The 23400-nt window shown below is 30.9% G+C and overlaps 1 protein-coding gene across 1 annotated transcript; it reads left to right on the top strand.

Moving 5' to 3' along the window:
- Positions 1-7389: 7389 nt before the first annotated feature.
- On the top strand, positions 7390-22954 carry LOC139487004 (FH2 domain-containing protein 1-like). The gene is made up of 10 exons (XM_071272027.1): positions 7390-7515; positions 12340-12452; positions 14156-14404; positions 15589-15710; positions 16724-16879; positions 18632-18889; positions 20130-20311; positions 20833-20953; positions 21735-21890; positions 22221-22954. Exons 2-10 carry the CDS (start codon positions 12344-12346, stop codon positions 22386-22388), a joined length of 1521 nt encoding a protein of 506 aa, XP_071128128.1. The 5' UTR covers positions 7390-7515; positions 12340-12343; the 3' UTR covers positions 22389-22954.
- Positions 22955-23400: the final 446 nt, after the last annotated feature.

Here is a 23400-nt window from a genome sequence, read left to right as displayed (position 1 = left end):
CTGTTATTGTTTTCCTTTCGTTTTTCGTGTTCATTCATGGCTAAACACCTAAGTTTTATGTTACAGGTTTCTGTTAAATTAAGGCGACAATAGTCTGTCGATGTTCAAATCTCTTAAATTGATTAAGAAGAAACAAAACAAAGAAACAAGCAGAAACTGGAGAAATAGCATCAACACATAAAGGAGGGAGACATGTTATATCGACAGAGTATCGTCTCCTGCCACACATGCAAGCATCATTCTCCCTTGCGAATTCTAACTAAATAAAAATATCCCAACTGGGAATAGGAAAACATTTGTAACATTGCAGATCTGAGACTTTACTCAACATGTAAACGTCAAACAAATGTATAGCTCGTGAATTAAGACACCGACAGATCGTTTTAGTCCACCAACTCGTCATGATGATTAAGCTTAAGTAGTGTCAATATTATTCGTTCTTTCTCATAACTCATTTTAAACAGTTTTTGTGTATTACATCTCTGTAAATGAAGTCGGTTAAGTAGACCATAGGTCCGAGACCATAATTGTCGTCCTTTGATTGTCGTTGTCCAGGAATATAGTCCCTAGTGTGGACAATGTGTTACTTGCCAATATTTTTTATATCCCTTCCAAATTTATTTCTCTATGTTTTATGCCTCACATAGCAAGTAAGGAGGTGAAATGACACTATAAAACAATTTAGGTTATAATTTTTAAAGTAAAGTAGTAATTTGGTCCAGCTGAAAAATGTAAAAATATTAGCACTTCAGAAGCTATCAAAAGATTTCAAGACCCCCTTAACATACAATTGTCCATATTTTGAGTAAGAGCTGATGAAGTTTTCTATAATTTTGATGTAATTTGTCTAAAAAGAAGTACAACACACTGTAAACATATTATTGAGAAAGCGCAGGTGGGATTTTTTAAACTTTCATTTATTGTCCAAAAGAAATGCACTACGAAATAACTGTGGTCTGGGACCTAGGAGGCGAAATCAGGAAATTTAGAATCTGTACTCTGGCAACTTCCCTGAACTATTTAATGGTGTCAATTAGTCAAATATAATGAAACTTAACTTTGCTTTAAGAGTTTGACTGTCACTCTGGTATCTTTTGTCCCTCTTTTAAGAATTTTAACTTTTATTTAAAAGAATTTCTGTAAAAATGACAAATTTTGGCATAATATGGTCAAAATAAGCATTTCATAGCTTTTTCAATTTTGATGCATAAGTGGCATTCTAACTTTCTATCTGACAGGTTTTTTTATGTGTCAATATTTGTGTTTCTATGCTTTAATCCAGTTCTTTTACTAATATGTGAACTCTGAATCTACAGAAAAGAAGATCTTCTCCGACAACTTGTGCAAAATGTGTTGTATAAATGACCCGCGTCTAACGCCCAGTTCGGATCAAGTTAAATGTTAAGAGCTTGGTACATAAAAGTTGAAGTCCATGATAAAGACCTCACTTGATTTGTATAAAAAGTACTTAACAATGTCTTTTGTACTAGTTTCATTTCACATAATATCTTTGTTTTCTCCTGTAGGAAATCAAATGGTTTAAATATAAGCCTGTTGAGACTAAAATTGCATGCAAGTTTTTCACTCAAAAGTGACAAATCTTTGTATCAGACCATACTGTCTGCAAAAAAAGTTGAATGCAAGCCTTTTTGTGATCAGATTTATTGTATCATGTCGCCTGAGTATAGAAATGATAGAAAAGACACAATCTTTTATTTCTTATAGCTTCAATATGTAATTTTAAATGTAAATATATGCTATGGACTAAATTGACCGTAAATCATTTTCAGTCTTACTTGGCCTAAGACCCTTTTAAACTAAAATGATAATGTTATTTGGCACATTTCATTCCATTTAAAGTTCATTCAATACAAATGTAAGGATTATTTATAACCAAAAAGCTCCTAAATTTTAAAATTGCTGGAAAATATTACATCTTCATTAGAAAACCTTAATTTTTAGGCACAGGCTCATATACATTCGACTTTTGAATAATTATTGTAAGTATGATAAATCAAATGAGTATTCTATTGCTGTAAATACATGAAATAATATGTATTAAGGCATTTTAAAAGTATTTTTTGCAACATTTTTATTTTTTTAATGCCCCATGTTCATAGTTGAAATTTTTCAATTTTAACGTCAAAATTTAACACGGAAAGTTTAATATAAATTTTATCATTAGTTCTACAATATATATCCTATTGCCATGAAACTTTGTAAGCAGTCTCCTAATTAATTACGCTTTGGTCATACCAATTTTTATAAAGATTGGTCAATATTTTCTATCCTATTAGGTCCGAGACCACAATTGTCGTCCCTTGGTTTTTTGTTGTCTACGAATATAGTCCCTAGTGTGGACAATGTGTTACTTGCCAATTTTTTTTTATATCCCTTCAAAATTTATTTCTCTATGTTTTACGCCTCACATAGCACGTTAGGGAGTAAAATAACACTGAAAAGAATTGGGTCATGAATTTTAAAGTAAAGTAGTATTATGGTCCAGCTGAAAAAGGTATAAAATTAGCACTTCGGAAGCTGTCAAAAGATTTCAAGACCCCTTTAACTTAAAATGTCCATATCTTAAGTTAGAGCTGATGAAGTTTTCTATAATTTGTATATAATTTGTTCCAAAAAGAAGTACAAAACACTGTAAAAATATTATTGAGAAGCGTAGGTGGGATTTTTTTAATTGTCATTTATTGTCTAAAAGAAATGCACTACGAAATAACTGTGGTTTCGGACCATAAACGAGCGAAACATTTTAACTGAGATATGTAAACGCTAAAAGTTAGAGCAGAGGGTTCCTACTGCTTAGAAATGAGAAGTTGATAATTGGAAATTCAACATCATTACGTTAATCAATGATTCCCCTTGTAACTCGTCTATTTATTTCAATATCGCGGAAAAGGTTAAGATATGACGTTGACGTTTTAATTTTATACTTAAGTTCATTTTCACCGAGATATATATCACGTAATCGATCTGGAAAAAGTGGGTTATAGAGTGGGGACACACCATCATCAATATATCTAAAATTGAAATTAAAAACATTTATGAATGACGTTTTCTTTTTGTCCTTTAGAAAATTCTGTATGAAGTCGGATATTATTTGTGCACAATTAATATCCATTGAGATACCGATCGTCTGCTGAAATATCATTCCACCAATTTCAACAAATATTTTGTGGAAAAAAATCAATATTTTGATCATCAACATTGAGTGTATTTGTTGTTATAATCGAGAAGTCCAGTTGTATTCCATCTGGCCCTTGTTTTAACTATTTCATGGCATAGTACCCAATTGCATCTACCATTATAATTATTGTAATTGTAAGGTCCGAATACTCAAGCTTTAAATTTTTTTTATTATTTATTTTCGCGAGAATGGATATTCAATATTAAAAATACCAACACAATATCTTTTTTATCAAGATTTACATATATAGGTATAGTTCTAGTTTTATTATGTGTACTATACAGAAGGGATTCGTGTTTAATAAGAGAAGAGAAAAAAAAATGAAAATAGGATTTAAAGATTTTTTTAAAGAGAAATATGGACAATGGATTCTCATAAAAGATGTCATTGTATAATTAAACGTTTGTACATAATCCAGGAAAATCAATATTTCATATGAATTTTTTTTAATTAATATATTAAAAAGTACTAGCTATAAAAAGTAAAATCACAAAAAAAAACTGAACTCTGAGGAAAATTAAAAACGGAAAATCCATAATAAAACGGCAAAATCAAATTCTCAAACACATTGAACGAATGGATAACAACTGTCATATTCCTGACTTGGTACTTTATTAAAAGTAACTTAATCTTAAGTGCTTAGAAAGTGTTTTATGAACTGGTGTCTTTCTGTTCGTCCTTCTGTTCGTCTTTCCATATCTATTTATGTTACTGTTATTTTTAGACTTCTTATTTCCTATTACATACTTGTAATATTTCCCCCATTTCAATCGTTTATTCTTTCATGTCTATTTAAAACTTAATTTGTTATTATAGATAACTCCAATCGATATTCGCAATAATAACGTTAACAACAACTTTCCATTTGAAATCTGAAAAAAAAATATCTTGATCATATGCGATTAAAACATGCAAAACTCTTGACATTGGTGGGTGTGGTCAACACTTTTAGAAGACAAGCTGTCATATAGAGACTGCGTGCAATTGTCAGGTACTATAAAAGTTATAATTTAACATATGTGGAACCTGATCTTTGTAAACATATCTAGATATATCAATATGACCTATTATAGAGAACATAAAAATATGTTAACGGTAGAAAAGGAAAACATAATAACGTTTTCACTGAAGTTTTTTTAAATTCTATTTGGACATGGGATCCATATAATCTCAACTTGTTTACGGATCTTTATTGCACTTATAAGACACAGTTCACACTAGGAATATTTAGATCGGTTTACACTAGATCGGTTCACCTTATATCGGTTTTAGGGATGATGTTAACGTTTGGAATTGATCTTTATTTTTTTGAACTGACAAAAATGATGTTTGAATTGATCTGAAGAAAACCGATCTAATGTTAAATGTGAACGCAAAGAGCGATTTAAACTAGTGCGATTTAATCGAAAATAATTTATGCACATGTAAAGCGGCAAAACTACAAGTGTAATAACATAACATCACTTTATATATCGGTGTTTCGTTGTTTATATAAAAAAGAAGATGTGGTATGATTGCCAATGAGACAACTGTCCACAAGAGACCAAAATGAAACAGACATTCACAATTATAGGTAACCGTACGGCCTTCACCAATGAGCAATGCCCATACCGCATAGTCAGCTATAAAAGGCCCCGATAAGACAATGTAAAACAATTTAACCCATATTTCTCTGTTACATGCAAGTAAAAACAAACGGAAAAGATTTGTCTTCGCCGTACCAAATTTTCGAAATCTGAGTTTTCTTTTCTTCTGTTTTTGTTGGTTTTAGTTTACTCCAGCCGCATCATTTCTTTACGCCGTACCTTCTTTGCTACATTTTTGTTTTGTTTTAAAATGAATGAATAAAAAAATAATGTATCTAAGACTACAATATCAATAAGTACACATCCAACAAAACTATGATTTAGTGGAAAAATGTTTTTAACATTCAGATAAACACGTGACCTTTCACAATGCTAAAAATAGGTTACTACATGTAACGAAAATCAATATTTATACCAATAAAAACAATAATAAAAGGTAAAATTTCAGTATTGAATCGGTAACCTTTTAGAATAAGTTTATGTAAAGGAGTGATAAGTTTATACGGATGGTATCTCAATTTTGAGGCTCGGTAAACAACGTCAACGTAAAACTGGATATGATTTTCTGCTTAAAATAAAGTACAGCCAAAATTGTAGACCAAATATGTGTATCTATGGATAAATTTGGTAAAATTTAAGGTTTTAAGTAGTTTGTGGTTACGAAAAAAGTAAAATCACAAAAAAAATGAACTTCGAGAAAAATTAAAAACGGAAATTAAAGTCCCTAATCAAATGGCAATATCAAACGACAAAACACATCAAACGAATAGACAAGAACTGTCGTATTCCTGACTTTGTACATGTAACCAGCATGCTTGTCCTAATTATTTACCAGTAATACATATATTACGATCATTTAAATCCAAAAACTTTATACATACACTTGAATAGCGCACGAGTTGGGATTGATAAACAACGCAAGACGTTGCAAAATGAATATCGCCGTCAAAACATGGAAAATCAACAATAGGGAAAGCAAATCTCTTGTCCTCGGACCGATTTTTCAGAGCACCTCCATTTGCCATTTTTGTTGGAAAAATCAATGTTGGAAAATGTCGTTAATGTGAAAACGATGTGATAGTGTATGATTCCCAATGACACAATTATCCACTAAATTTCAAATGAAATGATTCAAGTAATTATAGGCAAGCGTACGGCCTTCAACAATCAAAAAACCTATTGACGCATAGTTAGCTATAAAACGCCACGACATGAAAAGTTAAACTACAAGAATACAACATAAAAACGCACCGCATCTTGCACTTGTTTAAGTGAGATAAAATGTTTCAATTACTAGTATATGATTGACAACTGAAGGTGAGTGGGCAAAACTTTCCAAAGTACTTGTAGGCAGTGCTGTTCTCGCCAATGGACTGTTATAATATACAGCGACGACGGAGGGGAGCACAATATTGTGTTAGTCGTGCACAACTGCAAGGTGTATCTTCTTCTGGGTTTGAATTGGTCATGAAGAATTTATTTTTGAATAGATCTCTCTCTCTCAATCTTTCTATATAGTCATTATTTCTCTCTATTATTTTCGCTCTCTCTCGATTTTCTTATTCAAGGCATTTATTACCTTAGCCGATTTTGGCACAACCTTTTGGAAGTTTGGATCCTCAATGCAATTCAACTTTGTATTTGTTTGGCTTTATAACTTTTTTTAAATGAGCGTCACTGATGAGTCTTATGTAGACAAAACGCGCGTCTGGCGTACTAAGTTATAACCCTGGTACATTTGAAACATATTTCTATATAATATTTTTTTTCTCTAATAACTCTCGCTCTCTCTATCTCAATCTTTCTATATTTCTATTCTCTCTTTTCTAACTGTTTTAACATGTTTAACATCTCATTATATATTCCTCACGGTTTTTCTCTCTTTCCTTCATTCTATTTTCTCTCATATGTTCGTTTTCTCTTATGAGAGAGAGAGAGAGAGAGAGAGAGAGAGAGAGAGAGAGAGAGAGAGAGAGAGAGAGAGAGAGAGAGAGAGAGAGAGAGAGAGAGAGGGGGAGATATGGTTGTGCCTGCTATGTATACGACTCGAGATTGTATTTTTCAAAACGTAGTTATTACTACATTGTACTATTAGTTAAACAATAATTCATTTTTATTTATACATGTTATATATATATATGTATATATATGTTTTTGAGTCGCTGACTCTTGAACATGTGTGTATTATTCCTTGTAAGTTTTCAATCCTAATAAATATATTTGTATCATTCTTATTGCATCATTGTTAATTATTATTTATTCACAAAAAAAAATGTCTATGTATTTTGTTGTCAACCATAAAAAGATGTACTTGACCCAATTTATTATCGTATACATACTTATCTACTATGCAATTCACCATATGATTAATTAGAACTGTGGTATTTCCGATCACTTTTCTTTTTAAAATTATAAAAAAAATCTTGATTTTAAGATATAATAATTGTCTGAAAATTATGAATAGTGTATATGTATCATTTATTGTTTAGGTTAAACAATTAAATGAGAAATATAACTATACTATGCAAAATGAAAGCATATTTCCTAAAAGCTTTCCGTAACGAGACATGTAAAAATAGAATACGGAGAAAGATAAATATAGAATTGAACATGTGGTAGTCTGAATTACCAGCGGTTTATTTATACATGTTATAGGTAATTCGAAGTATTAGGTATTATCTTGTTTATTTACAAACATTATTTGTAGCTTAAGACACACAGATAATACAGGTAAAACAGATTTTTTGTATTGAATTTTACATTTTAAATAAGTGATTTCTCAGTTTGGACAATAAATAATAGAAAAAAATAGCTTTAACTTAGTTTATAACAAGTTATGAGTTAACAAATAACAATTCTGAAATTATACATGTTATAAGTTGAATGACTTTTACAGCTTCAACAAGAAATTTCTTATTATCATTTTAGATAGCTCTAAAATGTCCCGTACACAGTTGCCATCAAGAATTCCGTTTCTTTGTGTGTTGATGTTTCTTTTTGTCGTACTTAAGTTATGTTGTTTCGTTGTTTTCTTTTATAACAATATGTGGTTCCATCGATATTATTTTGAAACCCAGATTTATTTTTTATCAATCAATTTCTGAATTTTGAATAGCGGTATACTACTGTTGCCATTATTTACAGATTTAATCAGAGATTTGTCATTCTAAGTAGCGTCATGAAAAATTAAGGACCGGTTTGGACATTTTTCAAAAATCAAACTCCCCTTTCAAACGTGACATTTGTCTCCTTCAAGTTGACAATAATTTGATAGTCAGAAACGTCAACTTGGATCTTAGATATGTCAAGTTGGAACTGAAAAATGTCAACCTGTAACCAAGAAATGCAAAGTTTGAAGTTAAAAGTCTTGACAAACGATTTTTAACAATCAGTCGCTGATCATATTTTTTTCAAATACATGATCTCGACTTTGATTTGTGTTCTAGGAGGAAAATGAAATTAGATAAGCTTCTGTCGTGTATTAATCAACTGCTGAAAACTTATTTGATTCACCGATTGGGTCGTTACCTTCGAACGATAATTATTTTGATACACGAAGAAAGGTAAAAGAAAGTACAGCTGATACTTGAATAAAATAATTCATTACTTATTACTATATATGCTAAAAACCCAACCTTTTATAAAGGAATACTGTGGAGAAAGAATTGGAATTTTAATACCCTTTGTGAGAGACATTCTCAAAGTTTAACCAGAGTATAGAAATATTGCTACCTGATTTTCTTTCATCCGACAAAAAGACTCATTCTGACGTGCATTAGTTTTATTGTGTGGGACGTGTCCATAAAAAGAAACGTCCGCCGAAGTGTTTATGATTAGTTCGAATACCACGTTATTTGAACATTTAGTAACCATTGCTACAACTTTTTTTATGGATTCTACGGTGTCTTTTGTTGTCTATATCTAAAGTATAGTATTCTCGTATTCCAATTGCAAGCCTAATGTTCCTTCCTAAATCTCAGTTTCACTCATTCAATACATCTTTTTCTTCATTCTGATAATTTCCCGAATACTAGTATGTCTTTTTCGGAAAAAGATTAAGAACATGATATTAAAGTTCAAAAGTAACCTACAATCTTTTTTAAAAGTAGTGTGAACATTTGATGAAAACATATGTTAAATGTCCAATAGTTTGGCAGCTAAAAACGATTTCTCCAATTTCGTCATTAGTGACGTATTTTTATGTCATAATTATATAAACTTCATTAAATACTAATTTTTCGCAGAATTTTGAAAAAATGACAGTTATCCTAAAACTTTACAATGGCGCCACTCTAAACCCGCACATATTTCAGCTTTCTTCATTAATCATATTCTTTACTTTTCAACATATAAGCAATGGGCGAGGGATTGTGCTACATATAACATCTTAAGAAAAAAACTGTGAAAACGTCTAGAAAAACGAAATATTTTCTGTTTTTAAGCTAATACCTTTAAAATATGAAGCAGATATACATTTTTTTTTATTTCTTATTATACTTTGTAGCATCATACATTTAGCAATACATACACATTAGATTTACACCTTCTTATAGTGAAGTTAAAGACACCTTTCTATTGCCGTTTCTTGGGGGTTCCTACCTACCCTCTACTTTGCCACAATAACTGGTAAAAAAGCACGAAAGAGGTCAACTAGCTATAAATACAGGGTTCATCCACTATTTTCGAAAAGAGGAAATGCCTGCACCACGACAGGAATATAACATTTGTTTTACATTTGTTTGATGTGTTTTGCCACTTCAATAAGGACTTTGTGTTTTGAATTTCCTAGAGCGTACGATTTTACTTTGTTATATATATTTCTAGAAAGGATGAAATATGTGGGTTAGCAAAATTTGTGGTTCTTGGTCAAAGCTAAAATGTTTTTGCGCACCAATTTAATCAGATACGCTTGAAACAGAATCCTTTGGGAGGCCAAAATATTAACCTGTTTGTACTGTAAACAATGGTGGGCCTCGACAGAAAAAATAGGACCATATAGAAAAAACACTGCCAGAGAGAGTTACAACCTTAGATTTAAAACGTATAACGGAACTTTACAAGCTGTAAATTAACAGATATGAGCATTTTGTTTTACATGATTTTCACGTAGATGTTGTTTTCTGAAGGTTATACTATCCATATTGTGCAATTTAATGGCTTCGTTAACGTGTTTACACATCGTTCGTCTATTTGTTTTACGTTTCAGTTCAGATTTCATAATTTTACCTAGATACATTAAACATGCTTCGATAACCTTTTACAATCATTGTATAAGGTTTATCGAAGGGACAAGGTAAAGGGTATTCGCTGATAAACTACATTTGGATTTCCTTGTAAACCAAATTAAAATTGACATTTTGATTTTGATTTGAACAACTCCGAAAATCCTGAGCAATAAAGTATGAAGTCAGAATTCAGATTCAGATTCAGACTTATATATGCGTAACATTCAGTAATAGTCAGACAATTCTCTTAAGAAATGTTCAGGTTATGTTCATTCACATCTTCAACCTACTGAAATGTCAGAAAAGCTGACGAACAGTATCGATGTAACGGCAAACGTCTGAATTGGTCGCAGCTAGCTAATGAAAACTGACTGAAAGACTGATCATGACTGCATAATTTATGTTCATATGTTTAAGCTTATATTAAGATCAAATGACAGATCAATTAAAAGAGGGACCAAAGATACCAGAGGGACATTCAAACTCATAAATGGAAAAAAAAACTAACAACGCCATGGCTAAAATTGAAAAGGACAAACAGACAAACAATAGTACACATGACACAACATAACTAAAGAATAAATAACACGAACCCCACTAAAAACTAGGGGTGATCTCAAGTAATTCGGAAGGGTAAGCAAATCCTGCTCCACATGTGGCACCCGTCTTGTTGCTTATGAGATAACAAATCCGGTAAATAGTCTTATTCGGTAGATCACATTTATGAAAGGAAAGGGGATTGTAGTTACGACGTAAGGAACATATCCGATATCATTGTGAGATGATTTCAACTTCACCATTTGGAACTCTTGATTTATAGCTTCCTTGTGAGCAACAACCCTGTATCAAGAAAATCATGATAGGAAATGCAAGCACGGGAATATCGTATCAATTGGGAGATATATACACCGTATGCAGGTGCTGCTGGAATGTTGCTACTTAGAAATGGGAAGTTCACAATTGGAAAACTGAAATCATCTCTTTTGTCGTAAAGTTTTGTTTTCAATCGACAATCATTGTCAATTTCTAGATGTGAGTCAAGATATGAGGCCGGCTTAACTGTGTCTGTTGTATCCTTTATCTCTAGTTCAATGTGATAGCTGCGCTCGACATAGTCACCAAATTTTGAATTATTTAGTGAAAGAACATCATCTATATAGCGGATAGTAGAGTTAAAGGATATTGCTAACTTCTTATCTTTCTCCCTAAGAAGTTCCTGTATGAAGTCAGCCTCGTAATAACAAAGAACAAGTCGAAAAGAATAGGGGAACAATTCGTTCCCATTGATATGCCGATAGTCTGTTGAAAAACACGTCCTCCGAACGTAACAAATATGTTGTCAATCAAGAAATCAAGCATCTTGACAATGTCAATTTCAGAAATTGTTTTGTTTGAATCAGAATGATCATTAACAATTAATCTACTTCTAGTTGATGACAACAAACAGTATTTGTTATATTGTTTGGATATTCATAATGCAACTGCAGAAAAATGAGTGTTTTTGCAACAAAATACCAAATATGATATGCTGTGATTACACCAACAAATTTCAAAATCAATGCAGCTTGACTTATTTGACGAATTTAAACATGCATCTATTATATGAAATGCATCTGTAATGCAACAGTATATCAAAAGTACTTAATAGTGTTAAAGAAATTGTCTTTCTCAGAAAATGTAACATAAGTTAACTAAACGAGGATTTTGGTGCATTTTTTATTGTAGTTCGAACCCTTTTCAAAGTAGAATGGAGTTCTTAATTGTGTCATTATCAAGTTCCTAATGTATGGTTTAGATACAAAAAAAATCAGAGAATTTAGTATCCTATTTTTTAAAATATTTTGAAAAGAATTTTAAGACAACATTTAGAAGCACATCAATTTTTGTCATCACTTTTAAGATATAAATTTTGACTTGTTTTATGAGGTTCTATTTGTGTTTTTATTTATTTATATCTTCTAGAGGAAATTCTAGTGTTGATATTGCTTATCTTAAAATCAAATAGACCAGCAGGTCAGATTGACAAAAGTCACGTTTTTATCTTAAGATATATATTTACGGACACCTCCATACGAAATAAGTCTAAGAAATGTTACTTTCGGAATATTAAAAAAAAACATATTTCATTTCAAATATCTTAGTTTTGGTAAGTTCAATTACTTGTCTAACTTTAATTCCCAATATTACTTGCAAACATTTGTATTATAATTTTTCATATGTAAGTCCAAGATAAACAGTTGAGAAAACAAATATATCTCAGAATGTTTTGCCCTCGCGACTTTTATCTCTCTCGCTTGATTTAAAGTTTTGATTTTCTTCATTGACACAGAAGGATGCCATATGAAATGAGCGTTATCACAGAAAATAGCAGTGAGGAAGTGGACGAAGGTTCCCTAGGCCTAATAGAAACAGAGGATGAAACATCCAGAATCAGTGAAAGCGGTAAATTATAGATCACAGTAGCTCCATATGTCCAAAACCTGTTAATTAATTGAATACACAAATACAAAAAAATCCCTTTAGGAAAGGCATATCTTCAAATCAAAACACAGTGGGTGTGACATTAAATTAAGAGTTTCTGCGATTCAAATTCAGTCAATCACGTCACGAAAGGGAAAAAGATGCAATCTATAAGTGTAAAATCAGAAGACTACCATGCATATTGATGTATACTAAGAGAACACACACTGCGAAAAAACGTCAATATCCTTAAATATAAACTTTTAAATAAATGTATCTTTGCAATGAAAACGAATCACTTTTTCATCTTTTTATTTATTGTAAACTGGTGGAAGACGTTTGGCGGGAAATTTTTGCGAAAATATGGGAATTTTGTTCAAAATTAAATATTGAAAAATTACAAAAATCGGAAACAATTATAATTTTTGGGGTCATTAATGCAGATGCATCTTATGCCCAAATTTTAGATACGGTGCTTCTAATCACGAAATGGGTTATCTGGAAAACTAGAAATATCGCAAAATATCAAAAGAAAGCGATAAGTAAATCGGTGATTTTAAATATGATAAAACATGAAATGCAATTTCTGCTCAAATATCGTAAACCAAATACGAAAAACGAAGCCTTTTCTACTATGTGTGACACTTTTTGTATATAAATATATATTTTGCGTGGTCAGGTCAATGCAATGACCTCTTTGTTACTGATTGAATAATAATATGTACACTGCTCTCAACTCCCTACATGTAATTTTTATATTGTATGTAATTCATGTATATCATCTAATTGTAACAAGACATGTTGTATCAACAGGTTCATTTTATAAACAAATATTTACTCATCATATCTTTGAAATAAATCCTTTTTGGAAATCAAAATCATTAATCCATTTTCTTTTATGAATGAACTACACATCCCTTTAACAAATCGCACGTGGTAAATGATCACTCGACCAGAAATTAAATGTAATTGAAATTAACATAACAAAAGACTTGATGTACGATAAAATTGAAACTGCTTAACAAATACAGGTAGCCTTTGTGAGAAATAAATAAAGATAAAAAACATACTTTATTCAAAAAATTATACATGGTGAGAGGTAATGATATATAGAACGATAATGATTGCAGGTACATGTACAATTGTACGAGGATAGATAATTTTTAAAAAGGTTGATGTTAATAATTCATAGTTGGAGTTTTTTTTTCTCATTTGCTTTTTCCCCGACAAATGACACTGTAAAAATTGGGGCCTCCTTAGTTGCCCCCCTGGGCAACTGAGGGTTGATGTAACAGGTGATTGTTAATAAAATATGTTTCATATTAAAAAAAAAAAATAATGTATCTTTAATTATTTTCTATACACATAACTGCAATTACATTTCATAGTATATATGTACATGTATATTAAACGCAGCAATCCAATGTAAGAATGTTTATTCTGTTTGGAATAAGGTGAAGATTTTTTTTAATGATGATATCACGCCTGCAAATACCATACACAATGTATAGATTGTAAAAAAAAAGGAAAATAACTTGAAACCTGCCAAAGTTAATCTTTATTGTTGTATTCCTTTGCATATACTATTTTTGTTTTTGTTTTTTCATTAATTTTCATCTTGATTACATGCCATTTTTTTATACTTGCAAATCAATATTGATTATTATTTGATTCTTCTTTAACAGAATTAACGTCAGAGACCACCTCATTAGACACAAATACAGAATCAACATCATTTGATTCGATACCAGAAGAGGTGAATGCAGTACCTCCAATAGACACGTGCATGAGTCTTCCTCCGCCTCCACCGCCTCCACCACCGCCACTGCCACCGACCTCAAATGTTTTACCCATACCATCGTTACCTATAAATGTACCAGATCCTAAGCAGAAGATGAAAACGTTATCGTGGACAAGAATCGCTACAAGCAAAGGTATGCATCAAGGATATTCGAGTTATCTATTTACTTAGTATTGTATTAATGTCTCTTCATATTAAATAATTTATTTGAAAGTATTGAACGTTTTAACCAAAAGTATCGAAATTGAAAGGAAATTCCGAAAAAAATAGAATCACAAAAATACTAAACTACGAGGAAAATTCAAAACGGAAAATCCCTAAAGAAATGGCAAAATCAAATGATTAAAAGACATCAAACGAAGGGAGAGTAACTGTCATATTCCTGACTTGATACAGGCATTTTCAAATGTAGAAGATGGTTGATTTAACTTGGTTTTATAGCGCTAAACCTCTCACTTAAATGACAGTCACATCAAATTCAATTGAAGTCATTGTAATTTTGTTCCTTTCAAGCAGGTCTCTGGAATATATGTGATAAACCCAGGTATATATTAATTTTATAATTCAATTTGATCTTCAGAACGTTTTGTGTTATAAGCTGTATCATTTCATCATTTCCGTCCTTAAAGGGGTACTAGCTGTCAAATTCATGTTAACCAATTTGACTCAAGTTCTCATATTAGATTAATAACAATTTAAAAATTTATCAAAATTATGAAAAGTAAAAAAATAAACAATTTATAGGGCATGGGCTTGATAATATATATCTTCGCTTCGTGTGTATTTTTATTTGGCGCCATCAATTAACTATTGAGATAACCCTAAAACAACCGACAGTCATAAAACAAGATATAAACACAAACATAAATATAAATAAATAGAACGACCTCGTGCAAATTGATTTGTCTATGTTACAAAAATAAATTAATTTCCGAAAGGCTCGACTCAGCCAATCAAATGATTTACCTTGTTTTACTTTCAATGTTGTCATTCTTTTCTTTTAATAGCCTAACACATATCAATCATGCATAATCTAGCTCTAGCTAGTTGTTTAATTGAAGTTCACATAAATATGAATTCAATGAGGTCGAATTATTCACTTGCAAATGAATGTTTCTTATCTTATTTTGATAAAATTGAAACATACTGGCTGCTAATAGCGAATATTATTTCACTATTTCACTTTCAGAAATGATTGAACAAAAAACGGATCTCGTAGCTAGTCCCCCTTTAGGAAATTAATTGTTTATTACAAATCAACATATGCTTAAGTATTGGTCAAGTATACTGTATAAAAGATGCAAATTTCAATTTTAGATCAGTGTGTTTGGACCAAGATAAGGAAAATGACAGATAGCGTTCCAGTAAATTACACGAAAATAGAGAAGCTGTTCTCTTGCAAAGAAAATACAACTAAAAGAGCATCAGCAGTTAAAAAGGTAACACTTACTTCTAGTAGGTAGACCAATTCATGAAATATATTACGTCAGGTTTTAAATATTTATATGCGTTAAGCAATTGATGCTGTAAACAAGTTGAAAGAATAAATCAAACTAAATTATCCTATTAGATATAAAAATAATTTTTTTTTGCTCTGTTTTGATACTACATCTAAATATCTATCTACAGAAAAGTAAACGACCACAATTTTCATCTAGCAATGGGGCTATTAAGTGTTATCTTTGTCTATTCATAGGTCTGCAAATCCGTACGTCCGTTCGTCTATACGTTCCAATGTAAGTTCCTGTTCTCCAGCTTTAGTTTAGCTCAACCAAATGATATGACACTTATAATACACAAATACTATTACCACAATTTTGGTGGCTTCACTTTAACCGTTCAAGAGTTCTGCTTCATAAAAAATTAACAAAAATCTGATTTTTTTGTTTCCAATCTCTTACTTAAGTTTACCTTAACCGAATATTAATACACTTATACATAATGCCTATAACCACAAATTAAAGATCAAGTTTGGGGTTGTCACTTCAACCGTTCTGGACTTACGCTGCTTTTAAAAATGAGAACAAATGCTAAGTATTTCGTTCCAATTCTGTAACTTAAGTTACCTTAACCGAAGCGGAGGGGGCATACATTTACCCTTGTCCGTCTTTACGTCTGTAAGTCCGTACGTCCGTAAGTCCGTAAGTCACAAAGTTGGTTTCTGTTCTGTAACCTTAATGTGCCCCAACCAAAAGTTGTTAAACTTGTACACAATGCTTATTATCTCAAAACTCAGACCATGTACAAATTAGGATAGCGTCACCTTGACTCTTCTTCAGTTATGTCCCTTTGCAGATTACATGATATACAAGAAGGGGATTTATATGTGTTCAATTGACACAACCCCATTTATTTTGTTCTTTTTTTTTACCTAAGAAAAAAGTTTTCGACGTAAGAAATCTCAGAGTAATATGCAATGATTTTAATCTCTTTCTTTTTAATCTATTATTAGAATATACTTGATCAGCAAAAAGCAATGATGATAGATATGTTTTTGAAAAAAAAGTCTCCAGACGAATTGATTGAAATAATTCGACAGGGATTGTCTACTGAATTAGGACTATCAGCTTTTCGACGATTGAAAGAGAATTTACCAAGTACAAAAGAGGTATTTGATTTTCTAAAAACCGTTTAAAGAAAACGAAATGTATATAATATTGACAAAATCAAATAAAACAAAAGGAAAAGGAAAAACGAAAATAAAAGAAAATCAGTCACTCTTATTCAAGGTAAGAAGGAGGGTTTGGTGCTAGGAAAACAAATTTAACCCTGTCATTTTTTGCCTGTACCAAGACAGAAGACTGTAATCCAATGATGGTCTTTTACTGTTTATCACATACGTTTTCTGTTTATTGTTTGTACAAAATTCAAGCCATTATTTTCTCGTTTGAATTGTACTTTTAATAGGCATTTTAACGCTTTCTATGCGGTATATGAATTGCTCATTTTCGAAGGTCTTTCAATGCCATAATTTTTGATTGATTCGTAATGCTCAGTCTTTTGATTTCAAGATTTGTTTTGTGAACTGTTCATTATAAAATGACCCTTTTGTATCTTTCGCCTCATTTTTGTCTCATTGACAGTCATGTCTCATTTTTATTTTATTTACACTACTTATACTGAAACATTATTAGTTATCATATGTTGCGTATACATTTTCTAGAGAATTTCGTAGGTAAAGGTTTAGTACGAACTTAGTTGTTCAACCCAACACCATATTTACATGCAGACTTTGACTTTGATTTTAATATCCATGAAAAATAATATTCTCTACTCACAAGCATTAGTACCAACGCCACTTAATCAATCTACGTATGATATCCTACATAGTCCGTTTCAGCTGCATCAATAGTTAGTGATAAGCATTCGTTCTATACATTATGTGTTCAAAATTTCGAATTTTGAAAAAAAATCTCTTATCCAATTAACAGGCATAATATATGTAAATAAAAACATAATAAATATGTCTGAGCAAATAACACGACATTTATAAAACAACATAAATATAACATAATCAAAATATCGTTGTCCATAACAAAAAAGTTGCTTAAAATTATCTTTTTTTTATCGATATGCAAATTTTCGTACAATAAAATAGAAAAAAAACGAAAGAAGCTTGCATTATACGGTTACTTCATAATCAATTAGATCATGATTATGTATTTCAATTGAATAATTCAATTGCATTTGACTGCGTGTATTTTGATAGCATATTTCTATATGTTCTAATTTGAGGTATATAGTAGACACAGTCTAATATGGGTACTTATAAATTCTTGTCTTTCGTATATTTGGTTTTGAGCTTTCCCGATGAAATAAAATCCAGAAAAACGCTTCGGACACATGCACCTATTTAACATTTTTTTCTAGACATGCAACTTTAAATCAACATTTTACGATAAAACAAACTTTTTTCCCTTATGTTAATTCCACATACATGCAACAACATTCAAATAGTACCTGCGAGATGTGTAAATATCAACTAGTTAAAACTAGGTGTCTTTTTCATGGATGCTACACGTAAAGATATAAAAATCACAATAGTAAAAATAAAGTTATTCATCAATACAATCATGACTTCTTTGTTGTCCGTTACGTAAAACTGTGCCTTATGTGTTGTATAAACAGTCAATCTTTCTCGTTTATAACCAACCATCTAAGTTTTCCATGAAACACTTGCACAACGGGTATAACTAGTGGATTCACAAACTGTTTATCTTTCTGGACCACATGAGTTCAGTTAGACTTTTGTCAGTATAAATAACAATAATGTTCTAGAGACTATAAAGATATTTATAGTTGCTTTTTTATCTATTTTTTTCATTTTCATTTTTATTATATTCATAATTGATATTTATAGGCGGAATCACTTCGGGATGTTTTACCAGAAGAATTAGAGAACCTGAGTAAAACTGACTACTTTGTTTCTCAACTGATAAGTTTACCAAACTATGAACTGTGGATCAATGCAATGATAACAATGGGCGAAATAGACAGTTTTGACTATATCCCAGGATATGTACAAACTATTTCTAGTGCTTGCGATATGCTGATGACAAATGAATCCTTTGAAAAATTCCTTCGATATGTACTGCATGTAGGACTGTTTATGAACAAGGTATTTAACATCAGGTCAAGTTTCTTATTGATTCCTACTAAGCACTGTTTCATTTTGAATTTCTGTGATGTAGCACTGTATTGTTCCATCCATTATTCAATAACTCGTGTCCTCAAACCACACATAAAAACAAAGATTGATCACAAAAACACAGATACAGTTTGACCTTCAGACCAATTCAAAACATAAAAACGTTAAAAATTAAAAACTGATAAAAATAGGAATAAGCTATCATTTTCATAAGAATTATACATGCTCTTACACGAGAAAAAATTTGATGCAGCTTTTAATTCTTTCATTTGTCTGTATTCGATTCATTCAATAAGCTTATTTCATTTTTATCATGCAAGAATGTTATTTTATTATGCATAATAAAAAGTAAAATCACAAAAATACTGAACTCAGAGAAAAATGAAATCGGAAAGTCTCTAATCACATGGTAAAATCAAATGACAAGACACATCAAAAGCGAATGGACAACAACTGTTATATTCCTGACTTGGTACAGGCATTTTCAAATGTAGATAATGGTGGATTAAGGTAGATCATAAGTAAATCTTTTTTGAGACAGAATTTTCTTATACTTAGCCAGAATGAAGATTTTAATATGCTCTTTTCAAAAATATAATAAAAAGTAGGGGTCACCGTGCTATTTTTCAAGCTATGAGTCGTTGAAAATTGCCTAAATTTGGTTAGATTGTTAATGGAAAAACACAATTGTGTGCATAAAAAATAATCTATGAGATAGAATTTTGAAATAAATTGTGAAAAGATAGGTTTTGTAATATGTTTTAAGAAAATAAAAAGAAAAAATGGTGTCACCGAACTTGTTTTCTTGCTACAAGTAAAAAGAAAAAAATTCCCTATCTGTCCAGTATAATTTTTTTACTAAAAGAGTTATCTTCCCTTAAATGGCTCATTTGAAAAAAAGGATTCAAAAAGCAAAATAAAATGATATTTGTTTAATTATTTTGAATTATACAATAAATTGCCAAGTTTTCTTTATATTATTAAACAGTCTAACCATCAAATTGCAAATCTGTCTCCAAATTTGCAGATTTAGGCAAATAACTAGACCGATTTTTTACTGTGATTGTTCAATCCAAGATGGCGGTATACCATGAATCTACCTTAAACCTGGTTTTATAGCGCTAAATCTCTCTCATTGTACGACAGTTTCATCAAATTCCTTAATTTTACAATGCTTTAATTTTTTAATTTAATTTTAATTTAATAACAGGGAAAAGTTGCTGGTAAAGCAGTTGGATTTGATTTATGTTCATTGCAGAAATTATCAGAAACAAAGTCTATAGATGATTCAGTTACCTTGCTTGAGTTCTTGGTTAATGAAATACGGAAGTCAGACTCATCATGCTTAAAATTTGTCTGTGATTTTCATGATACTCTCCTACAAACTAAAAGGTAATTTGATGATTTCATTTTCATTTATTTAAACTTATTCTTTGAAACTGTATACAATTATTATAAATGTATAATGTTATAAGTAGAAGTATGGATTGCAAAATTATTGACTTGAAACACGCACTGTTAAGAGTGGTAAAGAGTTACTTTCGTGCAACGTGCTTTGTCATTTTTATTTCACGTGCAGCCGTGAAAAAAGTTCTTATTTCACCGTGTTTCGTGAAATCGGTAAAACAATCAACGTGCTATACATATTTAATTGTTTGTTCATCGTGAAATTGACATTATTTCGCATTCTTTCCTGCAAATACCCCACCTTTTACGGTCTTAAGAAAGAGAACTCGCAAAAACTTCATTTGTGGACATAATTTGCAAAATGTAAAACGTGTACCAAATACCGTTGATAATGCAAAAGAACGATTACTCATACAGTGAAGGTTAGTTGTTTATTATTTCATTAAGACATCCTCTCATTCTTTTAAAATGTTTTTACTTATATTTGATTGTTTGTACTTTCATAGTTGTCTTCTCCAACCAGCTACAGATGAATTCAACGCAATAAAAATGAAAGTCACAGAATTACAAAAACAAATTGATGCAGAGACATGTCAGATTAAAGACCAGTGTTTTAAGTTCATTCAGGTACAATAAAAAGGGTTAATATCTTAGTTGTTCAAACAACAATAGATATACGAATATGTTTTATGTTGTTTCAACTTTGTTCCACTGAGATACAGAATGACAAAGTATAAGACCACCTCTAATCTTGTCACGTCCAATCGGTAATTAAGATAATATTGACACTTTGTATTTCTGAATTTATTTATTCGTATATTTATTTATTTTTACATTAATCCCGGAGCTGTAGTCGGCTGTGTACAGGTTAATCACCTCTTTGTATTTGCAAAAATATTGTTATATTATTTTGGCACTTTTTATGCTTAAATCAGTATGCTTACCTCTACATTTGTATTTTGCTACAAACTACTGCTTAAATAATATTTATATCATGCTTCCCTTTCATTTCATTCCCACCAAAGAAGCTGTGCGAAATCTATTGTGATTCATATGAATTCTCTGATTATTATTGTAAAATGATGCAAATTTGTAATAGTGTGTTACTATCCTATCAAAGATACACGTGTAGGCTTTTGATTTGCTCGTTGTGTCTACATAATAATCATTATTGACGTCAACGTTCTATGTTGTTTGGTACATAAAATTAGTATAAGAAATCATCAAAAACCGACTCCTTGTATGTTTTGAATGATTCATTTGTTTTTTCTATTAATTTAACTAGTATTTCATATGTAAATAATAATTGTTTCATATCATCGAGATTCATTTGGAGAATACGAAAACGCCACTTTGATTTATTTAATGTCATTACTATAGTTGTATTTATTTTTTACTCTTTTTCTAGAAAGGGAAGTGTCAAATCGAAAATATTAGTGAAAAGTTGGAAACTCAACAGGTAAAATCTCAGAAGGTTGCTGATCACTTTGCTATTGAGAATATAAATGTTGATGAGGTATTCAAATGTTGCCGGGAGCTGTGCGAAAATATCGCCAAAATACAGGTATATGTTCTGAAAGCACAGTCCATATAACTTGTCTAATTTGATTTGAGGGTAGAAATGTTTGCGCTCAAATGTCATTTTTCATAGTTCTTTTAACTTCTAAGTCATTTATTCGATGGGTGAGAGTTTTGTTATGGAAATAATACCACACGTTTTATTTTTATACTAACCATTAAACAAAAAGTGACCTTATTAACTAAATGAAAGCAAATATACCTGTTTAACGCACCTATCAAAAGATGAGAATTAACGAAAACATATTGGTTTATTCGTCATAGTTTATATTCAAAAGCATTAAATTGAGCATGCGCAAATGACTTTATCTTTCAGAAAAAAGTGTGCAATACCAACAACAACTTTAAGCGAGGGGGATTTAGAGCGACACTGCCATCTCTTAGAAGAAAATCTATACCTACAAACTTTGTTCCGACAGCACAAGACTTCAAACTGCAAGAAATCCTCGCGAAACAGAAGAGACGATGCGATTCAGTTTCATGACTAAACATTCCAGTCTCGTTGGTTACATATGCTGAATCTCAACTTTTTTTCCCGGATATCTCATGAGTAGCATTTGCGGATATATATAATCATTTGATACGAAACTCATCATTTGTTGAATATTTAAGGATACCCTTATCAATCCGGTTCTAAAACATTTTAAGAAAACCGTACAAGAAAGACCCTACGACATGTTTTCGCAGATTATAGAAGAAGACCTTCTCAGAACACGAAAGACAAATATCATGAAGTAACAAAAGTGACTCATATACAAATTGCAAAGGTACATCACCATTTAGTTGCCACTGTATCTTTCTGATAGTGTTAGAATCATCGTTTAAGTCCAAAATGAGATTAACTAATCAACTATATATTCGAATAATATTATACATCAACATATCATTAAGAGAAAGAGAGTGTGAGATATAAATTTATGTAGGATATATAGACCAGAATGAAAGAAAAATATATTTTTACTCATAATAAACCGAAATTCTAATATGACGTGCTTCTTTCGCTCCATGAATAAATCCATTCTCTAAATCCAATAAAATATGTTTCCACATGCGTATATTGACTACTGCAGAATAATGAATTTTATCAAATATAAATGCATTTAATATATTTCATTAACTTAAAACACTTCCAAACTCTTAAATGATGCACATGTTGTTACTAATTAATTTATCATGACTGTAATGTGTTGCAATTCGAAATTGACGTATTTGACCTAGATACGACTACCGTTCATGCTGGCTGTTCAAAACTCCTCCCCTCTAAAAAAAAATGCATTGCCAGTCGTTTACTTGTTTATAAACATAAAGGAGGGTCATGTTAGAGCCTATACAAACCCTCTACACTTATACACATGGGACATATAAATTATCTTAATTGTCTTAATCAGAATCGAAATAATGATGTAAGCTATACTTTATTGTAGTTTTAACATGGATAGGCATTATATTCGTGTTATTTTATAGCTTGCATCAATTATTTCTTAAATATGAATAAA

This window comes from Mytilus edulis, chromosome 8 (assembly GCF_963676685.1).
Source record: "Mytilus edulis chromosome 8, xbMytEdul2.2, whole genome shotgun sequence".
Lineage (NCBI taxonomy): Eukaryota > Metazoa > Mollusca > Bivalvia > Mytilida > Mytilidae > Mytilus > Mytilus edulis.
Note: the sequence above shows the minus strand (reverse complement) of the source record. Positions and strands in the feature narration are given on the sequence as shown.

Bases quoted from the DNA above. Each gene is read 5' to 3' on its own strand.
- LOC139487004 (XM_071272027.1), top strand. From the start codon at position 12,344: ATGCCATATGAAATGAGCGTTATCACAGAAAATAGCAGTGAGGAAGTG. The intron at 14,405-15,588 runs GTATGCATCAAG...TTTCAATTTTAG, and splicing joins AAGAATCGCTACAAGCAAAG to ATCAGTGTGTTTGGACCAAG. The intron at 20,954-21,734 runs GTACAATAAAAA...CTCTTTTTCTAG, and splicing joins AGTGTTTTAAGTTCATTCAG to AAAGGGAAGTGTCAAATCGA.